Raw genomic sequence first — 27966 nt, forward strand, 5'->3', positions numbered from 1 at the left:
AGAAGCTCTGACTCCTCCATCCCCCCATCCTCATCCTCCTCCTCTTTTATCTCTTCTTTAACCTCAACTTTAGGATCTCTCAGGTTTCCACTCTGAATATATAATAAAAATGACATCAATGGTAACAATGCAGATAATGTACAGATCCTAATGATACTATCAGTGATTGTTCCTCATCTACCTGATGATGGTGAGGGATGGTGTGACCTTCCTGTGTGGAATCCCGGGAATACAGAGGACGGGGACATCTCTCTGGTGGGTTCCCATGACTGGATCCATCTGTAGGAAACACACACACTGACTGAATCCATTGTTTCTATGTGTTTATCAGATGATGGGGGATCTAGGTGGATCCTCCGTACTGCTCTCTCCTTTACAATAAAGTCTCCTCTTACCCGGTGATGTGAGGGGCGGCTGATTGTCCATCATGACGTCCTTGTAGAGATCCTTGTGTCCTTCTAAATACTCCCACTCCTCCATGGAGAAATAGACAGTGACACCCTGACACCTTATAGGAACCTGACACACACAATGATACAGTCACCATCCAGACACATCCCTTGTCTGTTACTGGAGAATGTCCCAGAATTCCCGGCACCGCTCACCTCTCCTGTCAGCAGCTCAGTGATCTCTCTGGTGACTTCTAGAATCTTCTTCTTCTTTCTCTCTTCTATCAGGGAGGGAGGTGGAGGCAATGTGATGTCATATGATCTCCAGACTTCACAGGAGGAAAACTCTACATCTGAACACAAATAGTCACATCAAATGATATTCCCAGAATCCTCCTCACCTCTCCATTCAGGTCTCCATTTTATTAAAGCCCCACTTCAGGCTGAGGTATAATTCCCCCCCACAGGACCCCCACACTACGCAGGGTATAGGCTTGTTGCAGCATTCTGATGTCATTACATACAACACAGGACCAACAGTCCCACTTTACATGTGAGGATACCAAGGGGCCCCACATCCTAAGAGCATCAGAAAAAAGCCAGATGGAGGGACATTGGGAGGAGGAGCTGTGAGGTCAGTGTGATGTCATAGGATTCACTGACGCTGGTTGGAGGGACATTGGGAGGAGGAGCTGTGAGGTCAGTGTAATGTCATAGGATTCTCTGACTCTGGATGGAGGGACATTGGGGGGAGGAGCTGTGAGGTCAGTGTGATGTCATAGGATTCTCTGACTCTGGATGGAAAGACATTGGGAGGAGGAGCTGTGAGGTCAGTGTGATGTCATAGGATTCTCCGACTCTGGATGGAGGGACATTGGGAGGAGGAGCTGTGAGGTCAGTGTGATGTCATAGGATTCTCCGACTCTGGATGGAGGGACATTGGGAGGAGGAGCTGTGAGGTCAGTGTGATGTCATAGGATTCTCCGACTCTGGATGGAAGGACATTGGGAGGAGGAGCTGTGAGGTCAGTGTGATGTCATAGGATTCTCTGACTCTGGTTGGAGGGACATTGGGCGGAGGAGCTGTGAGGTCAGTGTAATGTCATAGGATTCTCTGACTCTGGATGGAGGGACATTGGGGGGAGGAGCTGTGAGGTCAGTGTGATGTCATAGGATTCTCTGACTCTGGATGGAAAGACATTGGGAGGAGGAGCTGTGAGGTCAGTGTGATGTCATAGGATTCTCCGACTCTGGATGGAGGGACATTGGGAGGAGGAGCTGTGAGGTCAGTGTGATGTCACAGGATTCTCTGATTCTGGATGGAGGAACATTGGGAGGAGGAGTTGTCAGGTCAGTGTGATGTTTCCTCCCCCCAGGGTCACTGCAGGTGTGGAGAAAAGCTGTGTAAGAGGATATGGAGGAGAGATGAGGAGGAGATCCAGGAATCAGGAGAAAGGTCAGGGCAAGCAACAGACGAGCGCATCCAAGAGACCAAGCCGGGGTCACTACACAGAAAATCAATCCAAGGAAACAACAGGCAGGACGAGGAATAGCAAGAAGGAGCTGAGAGACAAATGAGAATATTGCTCAGCCAATGGGAGATGATCTCAGCATGACTTCCATCATGAAGGAGATGAGGGGGAGGGGAGGAAGTCACTGAAGGTGACCATAGATCCATGGAAATTCAGCTGGTTCAGCAGGGATCGCTCACATTTCCATCCATGTGTGGCCACTGCCAGATAAAAGCCACTCCCCCAGCAGCTGCAGCCAATAGCTTCAGTGCTGATCTGTGTATTCTGAGAGCGGAGGAGTCCCCCCATTGTCAGAATACAAGAGTGCAGCGGGGAGGATTCCCCCATCCACCTCCAATGTGTGGATGGGGGAATCGCTTCAGGTTTTATGGTCATCCCGCTGGCTGAACGATAAAACTGAACCATGTAGGCCAGCTTTGGGGGCAAATATATTATCATCAACTCCTCCCCCTGAAGGGGTTCATCTACGTATTACCTCCTCTGCTGCCAGATCCAGGAATGTCTCCTCTCTGCTTCCTCATCCATGGCACTTCCTGTCTGTACCTGACATCACTTCCTGTCTGTACCTGACATCACTTCCTGTCTGTCTTCCATAGAGACTTCCTGTCTGGGTAGAAGTGAGATCACCACCTTGTGGAGCTCAGAGGAACTGCAGCCCCAAGAAGCGTCTGGTAGTGTGACCCCGGCCTTGTGCTGGGTGTGTATGGACTGTAGATCCTTATAGAGGGGTCACCTCCACTCCCACCAAGGGGGACAGAAATATATGACTGCTCGGGGGAGGGGTTTTGGCCCCTCTGATTTTGCAGTAACATTGATTGCAGATTTAGTCCTGTAGAACATCTGGTATATGGATACAAAGCCCCCCAGCTGGGAGTAAAGGGTGGAAATGGCTGGTGACCCCCAGATTTGGGCAATGATGTCATCACTATAAATGGATAAAACCCGCGCTATGTGTAACAACTCCAAACCTACAAAAACCTTCTAGCGGACTGCTGCTGTAACAAAGGGAAGGATTCCCTGTCATCTAGAAGAGCATTATGTGTCACAGCGCTGTCCTATTGTGTGTGCACAGAAATCATCACAAATACACTACAAATATGTGGAGACATTCAGAGATAAAGAGCTCGGGGCTCCAAATCCTATTCTCTGCACATCCACTGCTTCCACTTTACACCCACTTCATTGGTCTTATGGGGTTTATCAATAAATGAAGGAAACTGAACCGTGTGCAAATCCATCCACAACATAAAGTGCTTTGTGCTCAAGATGCTGCTCCCTGCAGATCCACTGCTTCAACTTTACACCCACTTCATTCATCTCATCAGATTTGCTGCTATAGGAAATCATTTATAATGATGTCCCATCTCGCTGTTTGTAAAAACAATTCTGCAGCTAATTGGCCACTAGGATTACTCTTACATGAAAGCCGACCACCAGCTAATAAAGCAGCACTAGAATGATGCCTGTAGCTGCAAGCATCCTCCCGGTATAACCACTCCAAGTCCAGCGACGTTCCAGTACATTGCTGGTCCATGTTGGACATATATGTACCAGCAGAGAACACGGACATACGATGAATCGGGTCTGCGGACCAACATGACTGCAATTCATTCTTTTCTGTAATGTCCATGTTGAGGGTTCGGCCCAATAAGTTTTAATTTCATAAACGGTGATAGAGTTCCATGTGAGTTGTGTGACAAGAGCTGAATTTGGGGGGCGGCCATGTATTGTGGTGTATAAATTGCCTTGGCCCACAATTGGTACAAATCTTCTGTGAAGAACAGTGGAGGGGCTGAACACTAGTGCTGGCAGTGACCGGGCCGATCCGGCTAACACTGAGTATTGGGGACACTATACAAAGCCGGCACTAGTATAGTTCTGTTCATGATCAATATATTGATCCGTACAAACACTATACTAGTAATGGCGGTGATCAGCGACCTATAGCGTGAGTGCGACAGTGTGCGGCCAATCTAACGCCAGATGACCCTGGCTGGGAGGGGCTTACTGACCCTGACACTATGTGATGTCACTAGTGGCAGGAATACAGAGATCAGTGATACATTCTATATACTGACACTGTACTAATGGCACTGGCTGGGTGACGGGGCCATCAAAGGGTTAAATGTGCTAATCTAACCTGTGTGTACAATGTAGTGGTGCTTTTACTCGGTGCCGTGTTCTCTCTTCTCTCCCTGGACTGACCGGGGGGGCAGTGGGGGGGCGCAGGCGCATTGACACCCCAAAACAGGAAGCGATGCAGATTACACCACTTTGCCAAGAGCTGCTGCTCGCCCACAAAATGCAGGTAAGTGGTTGGCAAGTAGTTAAAAAAAAAAACCTTAAATAAATTTAAAACAAAATTCTCAATATGGTATTTAACTTTTTTTTTTAATACTTTTATCAGAATAGTAGGATGTTACCATAGTAAGCATTGTACTACTGTGGGGGGAGGGGGGTGATCAGGGATTTTTTTTTCACATTTTTCTTTGCTGTAGAAATAATGGTCATTTCTCCTGCAATGCAAAGCTTGCTGTCAGAACCGAACTCATTCATCAACTGTCATCAGTGAGTTAGATTTTTGACAGCTCAAGATAGTGATCTGTGATTGGCTGGAGCTGGTCACATGGTACAGGGTGCTGTGATTGGCCCCATGTATCATGTGACAGCTGTGGGCCAATCACAGCTCACTAGGAGGAGAAGCAGAGCTGTTATGAATGAGATTGATTCATAATAACTGCTTACATTGGGATCACCTAGAGATCACATGATCACCGGGTCACAATCACTGGGATCTTCATTTCGCTGTATCCACCAGACACAGCAGTCGGGGGAGGGGAGTGCTGTGTGCCGGCTCGGGTGTGTGGTGTGCCTCCTGTGTTAGTACAGCCAGAGTGACGTACAAGTACATTGCTTTGCCTGTAGCTGCCGCCTGGCCACAGTACATTGCGGGTGGGAAGCGGGTAATCTAGGACTAAGGATTCCAAGCTCACTCCTTGGGCCATGATATCATCCAGGCAAGAAATGTAAGTTCTGTGTTCCAATTATGAGGTGACAACAGCATAGAGTGCTTTCAGGATAATGGACAAAGGTAGACAAGCATTGCATGCTGTTGTTGTGTGAAGCAAGTCTGTCTCCTTTTTTATTACAGATAATACATTTTGTTTGGCTTTTTCTACATTGTTCCCCGATCCTGACATTCGTGGCCTCCTGGGCTGGATGTGCCGCTGGATCCAGGACCTGGAGCAAGCCCTGGAGGTGGAACCAGACGAGGACCAGCCCAGCCTTGGAGCCTATTTCAGGCAGCAATTTTAGTTTAGTTACAATTTTTTATGATGTTTTATAGTTTTCTATTGATTGTTGGTAATAAATGTTCTATTTCTCTTGGACAGTGCCCTGTGTTGTGGCCTTCTTCAGCCTTTGCAGGTCGGCAATCTTCTTCATTGCAGTTGGAGCTGATCTGCATGTCCCTAAAGCATTGCAGGACTCTGCTAGCTCCAGCTGCACTGGACAATCTTGCTTACCTGGAATTTCTGGTAATGTCCAAACAAAGTGTTTTCTGGCAAGTCCAGCTTTAGGACTGTAGCAGATAGGATTGCATGTTTCCGAGAGGTAAACCAGCTCCTTCAATCCTAAGCTGGGATACATAAAGATTGAAGTTGTCTGCTTGCTGTCTGCAGCTACTCCCAATCTTGGTTTGCTTCCTCTTGTGAAATGCTGCAACAGTTTACACAGAACACTCCATTCACGTTACATTGTTCACGTTTGGAGTAGCTCTTCATTCCATCCAGGGACTTCTACATAGCTTGGTGGGGTGTAGTTTTGCAGACTGCCAAAAGGGGGTGCAGCCAAGTAGACAATGTGGGGGGGATCCTGTGGCCCAACTCTGTCAAGATGTCTCCCATCACCTCATCTCTAGTTGGGATTGGCATTACACAGAAGTCACATGACTTGAAAGCTGCTCTTGGATGGACTATCAGTTATGGATGAGACCAGTTACATGCAATGTCCCCCAGAAAAGAAGGGGCCCTAATGGGCAAATTGTCTATCTGCTCCACACATACCACTTGGATCCAACTTGTTGCTCATTCACATATCAGTGTTTTGGCAACAAGAGGTGGGGAGGGAATGAAGTGAGGAACAAGTGTCCACTGGGCACATAAATTCCATAGGCACACACATCTAGAATCAGGCAGCTAAAGATCCTATGCTCCCCAACCAATCTCAGGACAAGATGTTACACGGGGTGTAAAGCAAACTTAGTCTGGGTCCAGTTAGTCCAGCATAATGATAGTCCAAACAACAGAAGGCCTTCTTCTTATTCTCCCAACTTTTCTGTGTCTCTAGCATTCCTTGGCAGGCTTACTGTGTGTAAGTTGTGTCCTGGTGTCACGCCTGGTGTCCTGGATATTACACACTTCTTGTATAGTGTGTGTCAATGAAGTAGCACAGGGAACATATTTGGACAGCAGTGTCAGTCTCTGGGGAGGTGAGTGTTCCATGCAGGAGTCTTGGCCAAAATCAGCACCCCAAAAAGACAAAAGCTAGCCGACACTTAGAAAACAAGCTGCAATATTGTGTGTTCCCATATTGGGGAACGTTAGCCTTGCCCACAGAGTCCACTGAGAATTCTAAGCTCCCTTGGGACAGCCAAATGGTTAGCAGATAATGGCCAACCGCTACATGTGCCAGAGAACTTGTGTGATGGGGAACAGCTAAAACTATTTGCAGGACAGACCACCAGGTGAAAGCAGCAGAAAGGCCAAAGAGTCTAACCCCCAATGCCTCTGGAAGGGTCACCTTTTAGTTTTCTTTCTGAAGTGCTGCTTTTTTAGTGTTCGCTATTAGGAATTATTGGTAGCCATACTCAGAAAAGCCCCTGTGTTGGATTCCCGACATGACCAAGCCACCATTATTACCCCAAATGCATTTCTGACAATTTGAAAGACACGTTCTGCTACTTTCCAAATAATGTTTATTACAAAATACATACAAAATGAATGGGGAGGAGGAGGCTGCTGCAGAGGGGGTGGGTGTGAGGGTTGGTGAGGTACAGTGTGTGGAGGGGCTGGGAAAGAGTGGTGGGGAGGGAGTGCTGGGGGAGAGGCTGAATGGGGGAAATGGAAGACAGGGAGAATGTGGGGAGGGGCATTTGAGGGCTGAGGAGAGTGGGCAGGACATGGAAGGTAAGGGTGGAAACGGGATTGAGAGGAGGAGCGTGTAGAAACAAGGGGAGGGGGTGTGAAAGTGGGGGTGTGGTCAAGGGGCAAAGTGGAGTGTGAGGAAGGTGCAGAAGAGGGATCCATGGGGAAGGAGGCATACTGGTCTTCAGGTGGGGTTTCTTAAGGGGGCTGCTCCAGAGTGGGTAGTTCCAGAATCAGCACCTCCAAGGCTTGTTCCCCTGCTGCTTCCCGGGCACTTTCTACAGGGAAACTCTTTGGCAACCTTGGCATTGGCCCCAAACTACTACTGCACGGGGGTTGGGAGCCTCTGGCCGAAGGCGCATTTTGTTCAGCCCCTGCTTGACATAAGGCCCGGATGTCATGACTAAGGTCCTGCAACGCTGCAGTCTGCTCCCTGACCGCGGTGACAAGTCCAAGCAGGGCTTCATGTTGGAGCTCCAGTAACCTTTCTATATTACTGGATGCATTAGAAAGCCTCCTTTGCTCCCATAATCTCTCCATGTTGAACACCAGCCTTTCCCCAAGCTTGAGAAGGCGACTGGGTCCAGGTAGACGGGGTGCTGATCCAGCTGCATCCAATGTTGGCTGCAAGGAGAAACAAACAAAAAATGAAAGCGTGTAACACACAGCACAAGGGTACAGTAGGACAGGGGGCTCGTCTGACACCAAACACTAGATCATGTTCTTGTCCCACCCCTAGGACCAGGTATTGGTGAATGCCTTTCCCTGACACATTACACTGGATGAACATTTGACTGAAATGAATGGTTTGGCATCTTTCCCCAGACTGATACCTTCCTGCTGATTTGTCACATGCACATCACTCCCTCCAGCTCCTGACTAAGCAATGATCCGAAAAAAGTAAGTTACACATCACGTTGCCAAATCCTGCCCAGCCAGGAACGGAGTTATACTCTAAATGGGAGACTCATTAGGGAGAACATCTTTAGCATCTCTTACCGGATGTTCAGGCAACTCAGGTGGAGGTGACGGCATTTCACACAAGTTTGGAGTGCCTGAACTTCCCTGCACCACAAAACAAAAAAAAAATACATGACATTTCCCAAATACACATGTAACATGCATTTGTACATCCCCACCCCATTGCAGCAGTTCCCGTACCCCAACATCAGATGCAGATTCTTCTCCCACTCCAACAGCTGGGGCATCCAGGGGAAAAATATGATTTGCAAATAGAGTTCAAGATGCTGATTAGTAACAGATACTACTTAGGCTGTATGTATGATGTGACATTTGTGACCAAGGTTTGAGGGATTGCTCATTGGTATGTTCTTCACTCCAGTTTATCCAGACAAATAGGACACTGGCAGCCACAGCCCAGGAGACTGGTAGGGAGTAGAAAGAGGCATGGTAAGGCTCAGGAGCAGGGGCCACAAGAATGAGGGGCCACCTTTCCTGCCAAACAAGGAGGCAGATGTGTTAGGATGGCTCCATTATGCCCATAAGCTACTGCAGCCATTTTGACCATGGGCTTCAAACATTAAAGCAAAAGATATAACATTTGTTGTTAAGGCAACATTCCAAAAAGGATTCAATAGGTTATAGAAGGGTCGCCCAGGAAAAAAAATGGGTCAAATCAAATATAAACGTTCCCCAAAATATTTCCAAAGTCAAACACATGTAAATGCACCCAAAGGAATTGTTGATATAACTGTTGATCTGAAGAGACCAAGAGCAATGCATCCAAAACTCCTTTAATCACTTTTAAACCGCAGGTCTCCTGCAAACTCAATTTGAAAAAGAAAATAATGAACTCATGTGGCAGTCTCAGAGTATCTGAAAAGATTAAACAGACTTTCCAGATGATTAGAAGCTGTTTGAGCTACAAAGGGCGGGACTACTCAATATTGAACCCTACGGACTAAGACTGGGATGCCATTCAAGTTCATGTGTGCGGAAAGGAAGTCATCCCAGCAGTGTTGGCAATATAGTGTATTTGTCAATGAACAATAGATTAGTCTTTATTTAGCTTTTTGGGCTTTAGATGACTTAAATTCCAAGATTCTCGGTGGATAAGTCTGGCAAAGGAATAGATCTTCCTGCTAGTCATGTGATGTGCCAAAATGAAGCAGTCTAATTATTGGCCCCAAGTTTACATGAGAGGCCCAAAGCATTAGTTAGATTCCATTTTTTTGGGGGGGGAGGAGCACTTTAAAATAATTTGCCCCTGGATATTCCTTTTTCAAGAATTAGAAAATTGACATTTTTGTGTGATTTTATTTGGGATCTGGCTAGGTTTTTGGACTCCGGGATAATGGCCCCAAGAATACTCAGTCTTGGTATGTATTTGATTTGGCCTTTACATTTTGAGCAATGGGAAAATGGTTGCCGTCACTTGGAACTTGACAATTGGGTGAGTAGCTACATTTCTTGATGTTGACCTCAAGTTTTACTATGCTGAAGTCCCAGATCACATGCTTCTGGTAGATCCCTACCTGCCATATCTGCTACTGGTTCCTGGCTTGCTCACTTCCTGGTGAGATGATCCTGAGAACTGCGACCTGGTACTAACACCAGAAAAATCCATCTCCACCATTAGGAGCTCTGGTGATACCAGTTAGTACTTAGACCCCGCACCTCAGGTGAGCCTGCGTCATTCCCAGGGGGACCTGCCTCTGTACCTATCCTGCTGGTTTCAGGTAAGCCTTACACTGCTATAGCAGCTGGTCTTTGATCCTGACCCCTGATCGTGACAACGGAAATAGATCGTATCCATAGAGCTCTGGTCTTTGAGCCTGACCCCTGATCGTGACAACGGAAATAGATCGTATCCATAGAGCTCTGGTCTTTGATCCTGACCCCTGATCGTGACAACGGAAATAGATCGTATCCATAGAGCTCTGGTCTTTGATCCTGACCCCTGATCGTGACAACGGAAATAGATCGTATCCATAGAGCTCTGGTTCCTGTAAAACTGGATGGGCCTTCTCAAGACATAATCATTAAACCCCATTTTTTTAAATTAAGGAGGCGGTGATGCGATACGCCAGGGAACATCCAGATTTGGAAATCCATGGGCACAAGATTCAAGTCTTTGCAGATATTTCTCAAGCTACTATCCTGAAATGGAGGAAGTTCAAGCCGTTGCTTTCATCTTTAATTCAAAGGGACATTCGTTATCAATGGAAATATCCATTTTGCTTACAATTTACTTACAATGGCAAATCCTACGCCTTTTCTACATTTTCTGAAGGAGAGAAACTTGTTGAATCTGGGCTTTATTTCCCTTAGTCCCTCCCCACAAAACCAGCCCAGGGTTGACGGCCCTCCTCCCCCGCTTTCACCTCTGTGGTCCCCCTCTTCAAGGAAGAAGAAACCTGCTACTCCATGTTAGGTCCCTTGAGGACCCTGCTGGCTACTAGTTGATTTCTATTGGGCGGGGACCTCTACATGGTCTTGTTATGGGACATTGGCCTCCGCCCTTGTTCTTCTTTGAATTGTTATTCCAAATATTATGTTTTTAATTTTATTGCTTTTTACCTGTTTACTGGCTAGATTGGATATATGTCAGGTATTCTATTTCTCTGGGGTTAGGAACCTTTCTTATACACGTCTTTTACAGACCCCATGGAGCCGGGAAGCGTCTATGTGCTCTTCCTAATTGGAAGACTCTCCCCACTGCTATGCTTTGGTGGAGACTCTTCCAGTCCTTGACCTTGTGTCTGGGTTATTTGGTGTTTTACTGTTTTATGCTGCATATCGTTGTTTTACCACTTGAACTGACGATAGCCATTTTCTGGGCTCGGTGTCTTTTGTCTCTCCCCTATTTCTTCCTTATTTCCATCACTTTTTTAATTGTTTTTCTTTGAGGGTCATCTCGGGAATTTTTATTTGGTCCTGGATTCTCGATCTCCCCTACGGGGATGTGTGGGTCTCCCCATCGCTGTCTTGCATTTTTCTATGTCCACCTTAAGACCTAATAGTGGCGTTGTTCCCTTACTCTCCCATAATGTGCAGGTTTGGGATCCCCTCTAAGCGTCTCAAGTTTTTTTCTCGTTATAAGTCCCTGGGAGCTGATATAGTTGCTCTGCAGGAAACCCATTTTGTCTCCTCTTTCACACCACGTTATATTCATAGAGATTTCCCTGTGTGCTTTTTGCTAATGCATCTGAGAAAGAATGAGGGGTAGCGCTCTGTTTGGCCCGGCGGTTATCCTTTACTGAATCTAAAGTGATACGAGACAAGGAAGGGCGATATCTATTGGTTAAAGGCCACTTGGGGGGAAACTTAGTGACTTTCCTGATTTACTACACCCCTAATGTGAATCAATTAGACTTTTTTCGATCCCTGTTTCAATCTTTAGCTCCGGAACTGGAAGGCGATGTCATTTTAGTGGGGGATTCGAATTTGGATTTACATCAAACGCTTGATAAATCACATGCAACCAAACTTGTGTCCCCCGAAACAAAGTTGCAAATTTGCTCAACTTTTATATCGCTATAATTTGGTGGATGCATGGAGAGAGGCCAATCCTACTTCTAGAGACTACTCTCATTTCTCTAGAGCTCACAACCATAAAGCTTCTATCAGAGGTTTTTGTATCCAACGAGCCTATAGACTAAAGTGATCTCGTGAAGAGTTGATCTCTGCCCAAACTAAGGAATATGAGGCTTTACTGGCCCAACGTAAAATGACTCCAACCCCGGACTTGTTACTTAAGGTACAACAGGCTCGTTTGGAGCTTAATCTTTGTCTCACCACAAAAACAGAAAAACAGCTACGATGGAGGAATCATAAATTCTTAACATATCGAGACAAACAGGAGTGTTGAGAGAGACTTGGAGTGCTGCCCAGGGGCGGACTGACCATTTGGAAACGTGGGCACTTCCCGAGGGCCCGGGGTCAGTAGGGGGCCCCATGAGATGCCCCTGGTACCTTTTTCATAGGCTTTTTTGAGTTTGGGCAAGGACACAGAGGCCCCATGATCCCCTATTGCCCGGGGGGCCCCATGAGTTGTCAGTCCACCCCTGGTTCTGCCCATGTGCTGAGAGCTGCCAAGTAGCCAGAGATGAACTGGGTAAACTTGGGGATGATGGAGTCATGAGATGTTTGCCTAAGGATTGGAACCCCGTCTGTAACATACTGGAGTGAGAGTCCAGGGAGTGACTACAACACTGGAGTGACAGTCCGGGGAGTGACTACAACACTGGAGTGAGAGTCCAGGGAGGGACTACAACACTGGAGTGAGAGTCCAGGGAGCGACTACAACACTGGAGTGACAGTTCAGGGAGCGACTACAACACTGGAGTGAGAGTCCAGGGAGCGACTACAACACTGGAGTGAGAGTCCAGGGAGCGACTACAACACTGGAGTGACAGTTCGGGGAGCGACTACAACACTGGAGTGACAGTCCGGGGAGTGACTACAACACTGGAGTGACAGTCCGGGGAGCGACTACAACACTGCAGTGAGAGTCCAGGGAGCGACTACAACACTGGAGTGACAGTTCAGGGAGCGACTACAACACTGGAGTGACAGTTCGGGGAGTGACTACAACACTGGAGTGACAGTCCAGGGAGCGACTACAACACTGGAGTGACAGTTCGGGGAGCGACTACAACACTGGAGTGACAGTCCAGGGAGCGACTACAACACTGGAGTGACAGTCCGGGGAGCGACTACAACACTGGAGTGACAGTCCGGGGAGCGACTACAACACTGGAGTGAGAGTCCGGGGAGGGACTACAACACTGGAGTGACAGTCCGGGGAGCGACTACAACACTGGAGTGACAGTCCGGGGAGCGACTACAACACTGGAGTGACAGTCCGGGGAGCGACTACAACACTGGAGTGACAGTCCGGGGAGCGACTACAACACTGGAGTGACAGTCCGGGGAGCGACTACAACACTGGAGTGACAGTCCGGGGAGCGACTACAACACTGGAGTGAGAGTCCAGGGAGCGACTACAACACTGGAGTGACAGTCCGGGGAGCGACTACAACACTGGAGTGACAGTCCGGGGAGCGACTACAACACTGGAGTGAGAGTCCGGGGAGGGACTACAACACTGGAGTGACAGTCCGGGGAGCGACTACAACACTGGAGTGACAGTCCGGGGAGCGACTACAACACTGGAGTGACAGTCCGGGGAGCGACTACAACACTGGAGTGACAGTCCGGGGAGCGACTACAACACTGGAGTGACAGTCCGGGGAGCGACTACAACACTGGAGTGACAGTCCGGGGAGCGACTACAACACTGGAGTGAGAGTCCAGGGAGCGACTACAACACTGGAGTGACAGTCCGGGGAGCGACTACAACACTGGAGTGAGAGTCCAGGGTGTACTCTTTAAAGGCTTGCTATTACTCTAATGAGGGTAATTGTATGCATTTCAGCTATTTATAATTTTTCACAATTTATATCATTTTATTTATTTATTTCCTTTATTTTATTTATTTATTTTAACTTTATTTATTTTTTTGTTTTATGAGTGTACACTGATTGTTCACATTTATATATATTTATAGTGTACACGGAGTGATTTCACGATTCACATGTTGCTCACGATTTGAATCTTGTTTTTATTTTGTGCATATTTTGTTAAGTATATATTATTGTTGGTAAAGTTATACCAGATGATATTGAAGGTAATACACTATTTAGTTTTTCCGTTTTTTTGAGGTACACATCTTATCTGGATTTATGGGGATGTTGAAGTTGGACACGGAGGATTCATTTATTTGGACTTTAATTTCTTTGGACTATAATTTTGGATTTTAAACATTGACTGGCACAAATAAGATTTTTGTATAATGTCTGATAGTTACTAGATTTTGGATCCACATGTTTAACCTTATGTACAGGGTGATGGGGGTTAATGTTGGTAGGGCCCCGGAAACGGCCCTCTTCCATAAATTTCCACTTACAGTACCAAAAGAAGACCCTTAACCACTTGCCAACTGCATATAGCCAAATGATGGCTTCATTGTGGCCGGCTAGTTCTGGGAGTGTCATATGACGTCCTCCCAGAACACGCCCTCCCGCGTACCCCCGGAGGCGTGCACTCGGTGATCTCCGTGATCGCTGTGTCCTACGGACACAGCTGATCGTGTGATGCGATAAAAGGCCAATCACAGCAACCTTTTACCACATGATCAGCTGTGTCCAATGACACAGCAGATCACCAGGAAATGAAGTTGCCAGTTATCGGCTGCACTTTCCTCACACTGTCACAGCCTGAGAAAAGTACTGCTGATAACTAGCAATTGTACCCTCCCCTCTCCTTCCCTTCTCTCCCCTCCCCTCTCCTCTCTCCCCTGCGCTCCCCTCCTTTCCCCTCCCCTCTCCTCTCCCATCCCATCCCCTCCCCCATCCCCTCCCCTCTCCCTTCTCCTCTCCCCTTCCCTCTCCCTTCTCCTCTCCCCTTCCCTCTCCTCTCCCCTTCCCTCTCCTCCTCCTCCCCCTCCTCTCTTCTCCTCTCCTCTCCTCCTCCCCTCTTCTCTCCTCTCCTCCTCCTCTCTTCTCTCCTCTCCTCCTCCCCTCTCCTCTCTCCTCTCCCCTCTCCTCTCCCCTCCCCTGTCCCTTCTCCTCCCCTCTCCTCCTCCTCCCCTCTCCCTCTCCTCTCCCCTCCCCTCTCCTCCTCCTCTCCTCTTCTATCCTCCTCTCCCCTCCCCTCTCTTCTCCTCCTCCTCTCCTCTCATTACTGTTACCCTCTTTTCTTCCTTTCTGCTGTCTCTTTTATTTCCCATGTTCTGGTGCTAGTGTAGTTCCATGTTGTATGTGTTGTGCACTATGTGTGGTGTGTATGATGAATGCTCTGTGTGATCCATATGTCTCCTATTATTGCTTCCCCTGTACAAGGTGGACTTAATGCTGGGAATGTTCTATGTGACGTCTCCAGTCATTATTGCACACATTTCCTGCTTCCCTGCGGGATGTCTGTTGTTTATTCATCCGCCTGTTTGTTGGGGAGATTTCATACCTTATTTTATAACATGACACTTGTCTGTTACATTTTCTGTAACTTGAAACATTTCAATAAAAATATTGGAAAATAAATAGTTGGTTGCATAAGAGATAGATTTATTTTTTCTCAGTTATTTTTTAGTTATTTTTGATCTTTCATGGAAACCACAGGAATGGTTATTTTAATGTTTCTTGGGGCTGCAGTTCCTCTGAACGCCACAAGGTGGTGATCTCACTTCTATCCAGACAGGAAGTTATTATAGAACACAGACAGGAAGTGATGTCAGGCAGAGACAGGAAGTGATGTCAGGTAAAGACAGGAAGTCATCTGCAATAAAGACAGGAAGTTTCATACCATAAGAAGCAGCGAGGAGACAGTGGTCAAAGTAGCAGCAGAGGAGGTAATAAGATGTTATTTTATATTTACACCCAGTAACTCCCCATCATGTCTGTCCTCTTCCTCCATAGTCATGTCAGTCCTCTTCCTCCATAGTCACATCCGCCCTCTTCCTCCATAGTCACGTCCGTCCTCTTCCTCCATAGTCACGTCCGTCCTCTTCCTCCATAGTCATGTCCGTCCTCTTCCTCCATAGTCACTGTGACGTCTTTTATCTCCAGCAGATGATGATACACACATATATAGTGTGGGAACCCAGATGAACCCCTTCAGGGGCAGAACATCCCCCCACTTCCGGGGCCGGAACATTCTCCTCATTGTGGAGATAAATTCTAGTAATATGGTCCTCTAAACAAACAGCACTGACAATAAATAGACAAGACAAGGACCATCCTGACCATACATGGCCTACAAAGGGCAATGATGACACTACACAGGCAGCCAATGGGCAATCATTACACTATACAGCCAACACAATGATGGAGTGCCGGGGTCAGGAGTATGGAGCATAGAGCCCCTTACATTGCTGCTCAGGAGGAAGAAAACATTCCCCAGCCGGCCATGAAGAATATGTTCCATCATTGGTGTCAGAGGGAGGAAAATACTGAGGGGTCTGAGGGAAGTAGAGGACTGAGGGGTCTCTCAGGGATTACTGAGGATGAGAGACTTTGGGGGCCCTTAGGGGGCAGTGGAGTTCAAGGGTTTTGAGGGGGTAGAGTAGCTGAAGGGATCTGGGTCTTTGATAGGGTTGGCGGGGAGCAGAGCTCTGAGGAAAGGGAAGTTTGTCAGGCTCAGGGGGACACTGAGGCAGGGAGGGGGGCTCTTGGTCTCTGGTTGTCCTCTTACCTGCACTTACTTTCTAGACCTCCTTACAGAACTCCTACCAGGAAAGGAAGACAACCTTCACCTTCTTACCATCTCACTGGTCAAATAATGTATTCCAAGATACCAAATGGAATGAAGAAGGACAGTCCTTCACCCCTTGGTGGGCACTTGTTCTTTGAGGAGGTCTGTTGGTGCATTTTTTACTAAAAGGTAGTCAGGGGTCAGTGCTAGACATCTTCAGGAGACACTCCAATACCTTCCCATGACACAGGCTCTGGCAGTGCCCGGTGCAGGAATTCAGAGCCCCAGGAACCCACCACCACTCTGTACAATGTCCTGGATATTACAGTATACTTGGGAACCAAACAGCTCCCCCCTGCTGTCCTCCTTCTACCCATACTAGGCTGTCATTGGAGGGAAGAGAACAGGCTCCTCCCCCACAGCTCTCTACTCCACCAACACCATCCTCCTGCTATCCCATCCAATCCCTTCTCTTACTGCAGAGAGTGACAGTGACATCACTCCTGTCAGTCAGCAGGCTGCCAGAGATTGGAGCCTTGCAGCCGGAGTTCTGCCAATTATCCTGATTATCCAGCAACTCCGGCCAAAAGTCATCAAGTTCCCCTTCCTGGACCTCATGATGAGCCGACATTGACCTCACAGCACTGCCTCAGAGCAAACTAGTCATAGGAAGGATCGTATTTATCATTCCTTGTCTGCAGATCTAAAACTCTTCAAAACCAGTTCAGAGACCAAACAAACCCAACAGAGAAAAGGAGATTTCTGATCTGGCAGACCAAGAGGGTCCTGGGACCTCCAAAATGTAGCAAATGCTAAACAGTCCAGACTACTGTCTTCCCATGGGGGGAGTAGTTCTTCAATGTCCAGCAACCCTCCTATTCCCCCCTCACATCCACATCCTATTATTGTGTGACCAATACCATCCAAATCATTCTTACTTTCATTTCCCAAAGTTATCCGTCTACAAGGAGACCTGTATAGATCACATGATGGCACCAATGAGGATGGAGGAGGACCGGAGTCACAGGACTGAGAAGATACTAAACCTCACCCTGGAGATCATCTACCTGCTGACCGGAGAGGTGAGGATTCTGGGAGGTCACATGACATCATTCTCATCTCTATTAATAAAACACAGACCTGACTGGAGAGGTGAGGAGGATTCTGGGAGGTCACATGACATCACTCTCATCTCTATTAATAAAACAGACCTGACCGGAGAGATGAGGAGGATTCTGGGAGGTCACATGACATCATTCAACTTTTTTAATAAAACACAGACCTGACCGGAGAGGTGGGGAGGATTCTGGGAGGTCACATGACATCACTCACATTTCTATTAATAAAACACAGACCTGACCGGAGAGGTGAGGAGGATTCTGGGAAGTCACATGACATCACTCTCATCTCTATTAATAAAATACAGACCTGACCGGAGAGATGAGGATTCTAGGAGGTCACATGACATCACTTTGATCTGTATTAAAAAAAACACAGACATGACCGGAGAGGTGAGGAGGATTCTGGGAGGTCACATGACAGCACTCTTATGTCTATTAATAATACACAGTGTGACGATTGCGATATCAAATCTCTGCCCCTCTCACCAGACTCGTGACCAAAGGACTAGCCAATCTAAAACCGCGATGTCAGGTGCGTAACAATGCCACGCCCAGCTGCACCCTGGACATTGATTTTCCAGCTAACTGGACCACAAATCTATGTACCGGCATCTTGAGCACGATAGTTACTGGGTCAGGTTAATTACGCAATTAACCCTTCACATTGCCGCCACCTCCTTTTTGTACAGAGAAAGAGGAAACTTGGCAATATCAGCAATAACACTAGGGTGGTTGAAATAATCATCTCTATACCACTTTCACTGCAGACAGGTTATACAGAGGGTTAAACACACACAGTAGCGCTCTTCAGCGGCAGGAATTCTTAAGTTGCATTAAAGAGCTTTAGAAACAGTTCAACACTTTCAGAAAGTAAGTTTTATTACTAAAAGGTCAAAAGGGTGCAATAAAAAGATTTACAGAAAAAAGATGTAACCAATATATATATATATAAATATATAGAGAGCAATAACACCGCAAAGAGATAACAGAAGTTTATGTAGATAAGTACTAGCCAAAAAGCCTTGGGTTATGCAGTTTCAAGTCTCATGAACCAATTTCTTGGCTCTACTGCTAGTCTCGATGTTAAAAGCAGGAGACTCTTCTCTTCTCTCATCCACACTCCAAGCATAACAGCCTTTTTCTAGCAAATCCCAGCAGGGTGTCTCTTTGGAGTAGTAACCAATGGTCTCCTTTTGGGGAGGGGTGTTGGGTGGAGACCTAAGTTACAAGCAGAATCTCTCCTAGCTTATATTTTGGCTCATAACTTTTCCTAGGTACATTTGCCGGCCTGGTCACTAGTATATTAATACTCAGCCGCATCTGCGGAATGGTTAGAGATGAAACATGAAATATGCACTTAAATGGTTCAAGAGATATACTTTTCTGCTTTTCTCTGTAGGTCAGCTAAGTGGTGTCACATACCAGGAGAATGGCCTCAATCTGAGCCTTCCGCATATAGGCTCCATGTTTAGGTAGTTATGTCCTACGTGAAGATATCAACTTATGTGTAAAGTGAGTTTTTAAAAGTAAGTCTGTGTTTACGACCCCTTGGAAGGTCTTTTGAAGTTCAGTGACCCTTCTCATCACTCAGGCCACATGTCACCCCACAGCACGGGAGGGGGATGAGAGATCTACAAGATGGAGGGGGTAGCCTGCTTTGGGAGTTAGAAATGGTATAACATAGAAAATTATTAACAAAACGGAGGGCCGCGTCAGTCTCTGTGTGCACGATTCCTACACACAGACCTGACCGGAGAGGTGAGGAGGATTCTGGGAGGTCACATGACATCACACAGACCTGACCGGAGAGGTGAGGAGGATTCTGGGATTCTAACATGATATTCCTATTGGTTCCTCAATACAGAGATTTCCTCTTCTGAAGTCAGGTGATCATATGACCATCACAGTGCCTCCATGTGACTCCCTAAACCCTGAGAGACACAACATGCAGAAGATTCTAGAAGTCACCAAGAAGATGATGGAGCTGCTGACAGGAGAGGTGAGCGGTGCCGGGAATTCTGGGACATTCTCCAGTAACAGACAAGGGATGTGTCTGGATGGTGACTGTATCATTGTGTGTGTCAGGTTCCTATAAGGTGTCAGGGTGTCACTGTCTATTTCTCCATGGAGGAGTGGGAGTATTTAGAAGGACACAAGGATCTCTACAAGGACGTCATGATGGACAATCAGCCGCCCCTCACATCACCGGGTAAGAGGAGACTTTATTGTAAAGGAGAGAGCAGTACGGAGGATCCACCTAGATCCCCCATCATCTGATAAACACATAGAAACAATGGATTCAGTCAGTGTGTGTGTTTCCTACGGATGGATCCAGTCATGGGAACCCACCAGAGAGATGTCCCCGTCCTCTGTATTCCCGGGATTCCACACAGGAAGGTCACACCATCCCTCACCATCATCAGGTAGATGAGGAACAATCACTGATAGTATCATTAGGATCTGTACATTATCTGCATTGTTACCATTGATGGCATTTTTATTATATATTCAGAGTGGAAACCTGAGAGAATTTGAGGTTGAAGAAGAAGAAGAAGAAGAGGCGTATGTGAGGGATGATCAGCAGTCTATGGAGGAGGATGGAATAACGGGGACATTTATAGAGGAGGACACTCCTACAGAGATCAGCACAGGTGGGTCATGAACACTAAATCCATTGCTCCACCCATACTGCTCACTGATTGGTCCAGAGTAGGGCGGGGACTGGGTGATATCAGCCTGTAATCCCCTGGTCACTTTCCTGAGCTGTGTTCCCCGTCCTGTATTCCTGGATTTCTCTCGGATAATCTTCCTTCTCTGTGCTGCAGACACAATTTATGTATCTAGACTGGATTTATGGAGATTCTGGGGTTCAGCTGGCAGCAAAATGTTGATTTTTCCTATAAGCATTGCATAATGTAGGCACCCAGGACATGTGACTGGGGTCTCCTGCCTTGTGCCTGACTCCTCCAGGGGACCTTCTCTGTTATCTGCTGGCTGTGCCGGGTGGAGGGATATGTCTGTAGTGTCTCAGACCCAAGTCACTGAGTGCAGTCTCAGGAGATGGGAGGCAGCGGTGTGGGATCTCTGCAACTTGTCTACAGTAAACATTTAAAGTGGTTGTAAACCCTCCATATACCCAGAGAAGTGACTGGCCTCAGGTGATACACAGAGATAAAACAAATCCTACATATGTTGCGCCTTTTTATCTGTAGCAATCTCTTCTCTACAACTGTTCAAAGCCCAGAATGTATACAGTTTGTCTGAGAAGTCAGAAAAAAAGAGACAGAGAGCTAAAGTCACATTCTGCAGAGTTCAGTGAGGTGAGCTCTTAAAGATGATTGGAGGGAAGCTACACACCCCTTTCGCACAGCACACAGGAACACAGCTGAGGCTGTCAATCAAAGGCTGTGTGCTGGAGCTGCTCCCCTTTCACATTTCTTCTCTTGGTGTCAGGAAGACTTGTCAGAAGTAATTCATGCTGATCGCAGAGGAAGGAGACAGCAGACAGAAATGGCTCTTATTGCTCTGGAGTGAGACAAGTACACACTGTAGAGGGATATGTTTGTTCATATTCCATGTCTGAGGGTTACAACCCCTGTAAGTGATCTCTGATTACTAAACACCAATTTGATGTGATCCTTACACTATGTATTAGTGTGGCCCCCTTGTCCTGAATAGAGGTACTATGTGGGCTTAGTTTGTGGCTGGGCTGTACTTGGCTCAGGCTGATTGTATAGTTCTTCACTTGGTTTCTCCCTGAGTTTAGGTTGTCTTGTGATGTCTCACTGTGGCCAGTAGATGTCACTGCTATCACTGGACATAGGATGAGGTGACGGCTGCATTCCTTTTCTTTGGCTTTTTTCCCTGTTTTCTCCTGGTGATCTGGCCAGTAACATGCCTTCTGTATTAGAGCGCCCCCGCTGTGGAGACAGCAGCATGGTCAGTCTGGGGGGAGGGGAGTGTTAGATGTATTAGCAGATTTAAAAACAGTAACTAATTGAAGCCAAACTCCAGCTCACACTTCATAATCAGTTTCATCAAACAGGTTTTTCCTTTTGGGATAAAAGTTTTACATGAATAAATAAAAGCTGATCATTGTAAGCTCCCTGTCAGTGGTAAATGGTCTGCCTCATCCCTGGAACTGATACATTCTGCTGCAGAGTTTTTATAAAACAGATTTACTGGCTAGATCACCAGATGAATATAGAAGAAAACTAATACTGTTCAGTCCTAACTTTTGTATCCCGTATGATAAGTTGTACCTTACATACAGTGAAGGGAAATGTGTATTTGCTCCCCGACTGATGGTGAATGTTCGCCCTTCACACAGAAATGATCGGTCTAACAATGGAATGTTCGCCCCTCACAAAGAAATGATCGGTCTAACAATGGAATGTTCGGTGTAACACTGAAGAGACAGAATACAACAACAAATTCAGCAGAAATGCGTCTAACAAATGATGACGGATCTGCATGTTCATGAGGGAAAGAAGGATTTGATCCCCTATCATTCAGCAGGATTTCTGGCTCCCAGGTGTCTCTCATACAGGTAACAAGCTGAGATTAGAAGCAGTCTCTTAAAGGGAGTGCTGCTAATCTCATTGTGTTACCTGTATAAAGACACCTGTCCACAGGAGCCATCAAACCATCAGATTCCAAACTCTCCACCATGGCAAAGACCAAAGAGCTGTCCAAGGATGTCAGGGACAAGATGGTAGACCTACACAAGGCTGGACTGGGCTACCAAACTATGGCCAAGCAGCTTGGTGAGAAGGTGACAACAGTTGGTGCAATCATTCACAAATGGAAGAAACACAAAACAAGTGTCAGTCTCCCTAGGTCTGGTGCACCATGCAAGATCTCACCTCGTGGAGTGTCAATGACCATGAGAACAGTGAGGAACCATCGCAGAACTACACGTGAGGATCTTGTCAATGATCTCCAGGCAGCTGGGACCACAGTCACCAAGAAAACAATTAGTAACACACTACGCCGACAAGGACTGAAATCCTGCAGTGCCCGCAAGGTCCCTCTGCTCAAGAAAGCACATGTCCAGGCCCATCTGAAGTCTGCCACTGAACATCTGAATGATGCAGAGGAGGACTGGTGGAAAGTGTTGTGGTCAGAGGAGACCAAAATCCAGCTCCTTGGCATCAACTCAACTCGCCATGTTTGGAGGAGGAGGAATGCTGCCTATGACCCCAAGAACACCATCCCAACTGTGAAACATGGTGGTGGAAACATTCTGCTTTGGGGGTGTTTATTTGCTAAGGGGACAAGACAACTGCACCGCATCAAAGGGACGATGGACGGGGCAATGTACCATCAAATCTTGGGTGAGAACCTTCTTCCCTCAGCCAGTGCATTGAGAATGGGTGGTGGATGGGTGTTCCAGCATGACAATGACCCAAAACACACGGCCAAGGCAACAAAGGAGCGGCACAAGAAGAAGCACATTAAGGTCCTGGAGTGGCCTAGCCAGTCTCCAGACCTTCATCCGATTGAAAATCTGCGGAGGGAGCTGAAAGTTCGAGTTGTCAAACGTCAGCCACCAAACCTTAATGACTTGGAGAGGATCTGCCAAGAGGAGTGGCCAAAATCCCTCCTGAGATGTGTGCAAACCTGGGGGCCAACTCCAGGAAACGTCTGACCTCTGTGATTGCCAACAAGGGATTTGCCACCAAGTACTGAGTCATGTTTTGTGAAGGGGATCAAATCCTTCTTTCCCTCATGAACATGCAGATCAGTCATCATTTGTTAGACGCATTTCTGCTGAATTTGTTGTTGTATTCTGTCTCTCAGTGTTACACCGAACATTCCATTGTTAGACCGATCATTTCTGTGTGAGGGGTGAACATTCCATTGTTAGACCGATCATTTCTGTGTGAGGGGCGAACATTCCATTGTTAGACCGATCATTTCTGTGTGAGGGGCGAACATTCAGCATCAGCCGGGGAGCAAATACACATTTCCTTCACTTTAGGCCTTAATTATTTTCCACCCATTTCCTCCCAGCTGGACATTTTATATCGGATGATGTGATTGGAGCACAGACTTTTACATGGTGATAATAATGTGATAACAACCTCCAACTTTGGACCCTTAAACAGAAAGTGATAATGAGGGAGGAGTCAATACCCCAATGATGGTGGTCTTCAGGATCAGTCCAGTCTTCATCTTGGTTGTTCTCCCCCATCCTCACTCTCTGACCTCTGGTGGGGCTCAGCCCCGCTGTTCCTCATGACTAAATCATGGACTAAATAAGGAAGTGCAGTACTTCTTGTGTTGGGAAGATGGCGATGAGTGATAGAGGGGGTGGGGACCCTCGTCCTATAATCCCCTCATCACTGTCCCTCCTATAAAAGACACTTCTGGTTGTTTCCTCACTCTCTGACTAAGGTCCATGAATAAAGAAATGACCTGGTAGGAGATCAGAGGAGCCATTTCCTAGTTCCCTTGATGGTGGAATTGTAAGCTCCTCAGAGACCAAGCTGCCTGATGTGGGCGGAGTCCTGGTTTGTGGGAACCAATCAGCTCCTGTCTAGTAATCCTCTTTGTCTTTGTATTTTAGTCCATGGCCGGGAGATGAGGAAAACCTCCGAGGATTGTCTCACTTTGTCTCCAGACTGGAAAGTAGAAGATGAGGACATCACACAGTATAGTCCAGGAGAAAACCCGGCTCCCTCCAATGTCCATCCGGCACCACCCAGTGTAGATGGACCATCGGATTCCTCGTATCCTGAGGAACCTCAGACTGTGCGGGACCGGGCCGGCCTTCCAACAGGGAAGAGCTTCTCCTGTACTGAGTGCGGGAAGGGTTTCCATTATAAATCCTATCTTAATAGGCATCAAAGATCTCACACGGGAAATAAGCCGTATTCCTGTCCTCAGTGCGGGAAATGTTTCCGTTTTAAATGTCGTCTTAATGAGCATAAAACATCTCACACAGGAGAGAAGCCACATTCCTGTCCTGAGTGCGGGAAATGTTTTTCACAGAAGTACAATCTTTCCAGACATCAGAGATCTCACAAGGGGGAGAAGCCATTTTCTTGTCCTGAGTGTGGGAAATGTTTTGTAGCAAAATCAGATCTTGTTAAGCATCAAAGATCTCACACAGGGAAAAGACCTTATATCTGTCCTAAGTGTAGAAAATGTTTCTCAGAGAAGTCTGGTCTTAACAGACATCAGAGATCTCACACAGGGGAAAAGCCATATTCCTGTGCAGAGTGTGGGAAATGTTTTTCAGACAAGTCCAGTCTTTACAGACATCAGAGATTTCACACGGGGGAGAAGCCATATGCCTGTCCTGAGTGCGGGAAATGTTTTTCAATGAAGTTCCATGTTTACACACATCAGAGATCTCACACAGGGGAGAAGCCACTTTCCTGTTCTGAGTGCGGGAAATGTTTTTCTGATCAGTCCAGTCTTCGTATTCATCAGAGATTGCACACAGGGGAGAAACCATATTCCTGTCCTGAGTGTGGGAAATGTTTTTCAGAGAAGTCTAATCTTCACGCACATCAAAGGTCTCACACGGGGGAGAAGCCATATGCCTGTCCTGAGTGTGGGAAATGTTTTTCACAGAAATCCAATCTTTACACACATCAGAGATCTCACACGGGGGAGAAGCCGTATGCCTGTCCTGAGTGTGGGAAATGTTTTTCAGTGAAGTCCCATCTTTACAAACATCAGAGATCTCACAAGGGGGAGAAGCCATTTTCTTGTCCTGAGTGTGGGAAATGTTTTGTAGCAAAATCAGATCTTGTTAAGCATCAAAGATCTCACACAGGGAAAAGACCTTATATCTGTCCTAAGTGTAGAAAATGTTTCTCAGAGAAGTCTGGTCTTAACAGACATCAGAGATCTCACACAGGGGAAAAGCCATATTCCTGTGCAGAGTGTGGGAAATGTTTTTCAGACAAGTCCAGTCTTTACAGACATCAGAGATTTCACACGGGGGAGAAGCCATATGCCTGTCCTGAGTGCGGGAAATGTTTTTCAATGAGGTTCCTTGTTTACAGGCATCAGAGATCTCACACAGGGGAGAAGCCACTTTCCTGTTCTGAGTGCGGGAAATGTTTTTCTGATAAGTCCAGTCTTCGTATTCATCAGAGATTGCACACAGGGGAGAAACCATATTCCTGTCCTGAGTGTGGGAAATGTTTTTCAGAGAAGTCTAATCTTCACGCACATCAAAGGTCTCACACGGGGGAGAAGCCATATGCCTGTCCTGAGTGTGGGAAATGTTTTTCACAGAAATCCAATCTTTACACACATCAGAGATCTCACACGGGGGAGAAGCCGTATGCCTGTCCTGAGTGTGGGAAATGTTTTTCAGTGAAGTCCCATCTTTACAAACATAAGAGATGTCACACAGGAGGGAAGCCACTTTCCTGTCCTGAGTGAGGGAAATGTTCCTCACTGAAGTCCCGTCTTCCTGTACATCAGGGGGTCCCACACAACCCTGGAGGTGTATTAGTGCCTTGAGTGCGGGAAATGTCTTCTAGATGAATGTTGCTGGACATCCTAGCTCTCATATGGGGAAGAAGCACACCCTGATATACACCTCAGATATACTCCATGGCTGATCTTCTGCCTGGCAGTACTAGGGTCATTGGTTTGAATCCCAACCATGGCACCACCTGCCTGGAGTTTGCATGTTCTCCCTGTGCCTGTGTGGGTCTCCTCCAGGTACTCTGGTTTCTTCCCACATGCCAAAGACATGCTGGTAGGTTTATTGGCTCCTGTCTATATTGTCCCCTAGTATGTGTATGTATGAATGTGAGTTAGGGACCTTAGATTGTATGCTCCTCGGGGGCGGGGACTGATGGGAATGAACAATTTATGTATAAATGGACAGTGCTATAGAAGTACCTGTAATAAATATGGAGTCATCACCTCTCATTGGCTGAGTATATTTATGGTGGAAGCTTTCACAAACACTTAGAGGTTTAGTTAAAAAAAAAAAAGTTAGAAGGAATGTGAGTGACATTCGCCCGGCCGTGACGAATATTAGGCATACTTTATTTCACACTCTGATTCCTTTGGCTCCATCTAGTGGCCATAATGTGGTATTGTGCTGCTGTTATTGATTGCTGTATTTCAGGAAAAATCCCCCATTATGTCCAATGGATGGAGGGAAATGTTATTACCAGGCTGCAGCTAGGGGGAGCTCTAATGTCACCCCAGCAGAGGGATCCCATCTAGCCCACATTAACCCTCTCACTGCCAGAGCTGTTTCTGCATGATTTTGCACACATGGGAAAATGCAGATTTTGGTCCTGAAGATGAGATAAACCCCCAAACATCTATTCTGTGACATCAGAGGCCCTGGAGAATAAAATGGTGGTGATTGTTAAGGTGTTCCCCGTACACAGATTCCCCTTCATATCCGCCTTTATTTCCTCCTTTCCCCCATTTTCTATGTTGGGATCTTTTCTACAATACTTTGTTATAATAATGGAACATGTTGTGTATTGTATTGTACACCAATAATAATGACTCCGCCCCCACATTCCAGACAAGGGATCTTCCTGACCAATCCGATTTCTGCCTTTACTATTTCATTAATTTTTGTTTCCAATCTTGTTAAAAGTGAAATTATAATAAAAATGTATTGAATGAAAAACAAAATGGTGTGTGTGCAATGATGACAAAGCTGTGTATCCAGAAACGGCTGGTCGGTGACACTTCCATATACAGCCCAATGAAGTGACAAGGAAGCCCTAGAACCCTTTGGAGGAACCCTGGCTGAGAAAGGCTGGACTAGGCAGTCACATATCTCTGCCCCCCTTGCAGGGTTCCCAACCCTCCGTGACTTTTATTACTGACACAACATGAACATTTACTGACGGAGGACATGTTTTTACTGACATCCTGAAAAATGACAGAACTCCTGTTAGGATTATTATTATACAGTATATAGCGCCAAAGGGTATGCTCAGCGCTGTACAGTAGCGGGGGGGACAGAACATGAGACAAGACAGTGACAATACACTACACGAGGGGTGCGAGGGCCCTGCTCTTTCGAGCTTACAATCTAGGAGGGAGGGCAAGGTGGTACAGGAGGAAGTGGCTGTGGGGGATGGAGTGGTGGGAGTGGAAGAGGTTAGTTGTTAGGTGAGGTCGGGTGTTAGGTGAGGGTGGGGTAGGCTTCCCTGAAGAGGAAGGTAGGCCACAGTCTGATGGATTGGGGTGGAGAGTTCCAGAGGATGGGGGAAGGCCTGGAGAAGTCCTCAAAAAACAAAATCTCAACATAGTATATTACCTTTTAAATCCCAGAACTAAAGTGCCACACGTGTATCATGCAAAAAAAACACTCCAGTGTCACAGCACTCATGTGAAAAAAAAAAATATTAATAAATATCACTGCAAACAAAGTCCTTGTTGACAAAGTCTGGAAGAGACGAAACGCGTCCAGGGCACGTGACGTTCCCGGAAGTGCTGCAGCAGCCATTTTGGATTCTGGAATCCCTGTGTGTTGGAGGTCTGGAGAGTAACGGTGCACTTCAGGTGTCCCCCAGAGCTACAAAGTGATAGTGCTGGATAGGAGTAGCAAGGGGGAATTA

At 46.7% G+C, this 27966-nt stretch overlaps 1 protein-coding gene across 1 annotated transcript; it reads left to right on the top strand.

Annotated features, from left to right (window-relative positions):
* The first annotated feature begins 15380 nt into the window (after positions 1-15380).
* LOC149443068 (uncharacterized) lies at positions 15381-26302 on the top strand. Its single transcript, XM_089655946.1, has 7 exons — positions 15381-15435; positions 17231-17359; positions 19263-19397; positions 19484-19604; positions 19721-19821; positions 19911-20049; positions 23970-26302. Exons 2-7 carry the CDS (start codon positions 17264-17266, stop codon positions 25802-25804), a joined length of 2427 nt encoding a protein of 808 aa, XP_089512072.1. The 5' UTR covers positions 15381-15435; positions 17231-17263; the 3' UTR covers positions 25805-26302.
* Positions 26303-27966: the final 1664 nt, after the last annotated feature.

This window comes from Staurois parvus, unplaced genomic scaffold (genome assembly GCF_062004578.1).
Source record: "Staurois parvus isolate SC_StPar_1 unplaced genomic scaffold, SC_StPar_1.0 ptg000878l, whole genome shotgun sequence".
NCBI lineage: Eukaryota > Metazoa > Chordata > Amphibia > Anura > Ranidae > Staurois > Staurois parvus.

What these genes read in the sequence shown, in the direction of transcription:
- LOC149443068 (XM_089655946.1), top strand. Translation starts at nt 17,264, where the DNA reads ATGATGGCACCAATGAGGATGGAGGAGGACCGGAGTCACAGGACTGAG. An exon ending in TCTACCTGCTGACCGGAGAG is followed by an intron (nt 17,360 to 19,262) that starts GTGAGGATTCTG and finishes TCCTCAATACAG; the next exon opens with AGATTTCCTCTTCTGAAGTC. An exon ending in TGGAGCTGCTGACAGGAGAG is followed by an intron (nt 19,398 to 19,483) that starts GTGAGCGGTGCC and finishes TGTGTGTGTCAG; the next exon opens with GTTCCTATAAGGTGTCAGGG.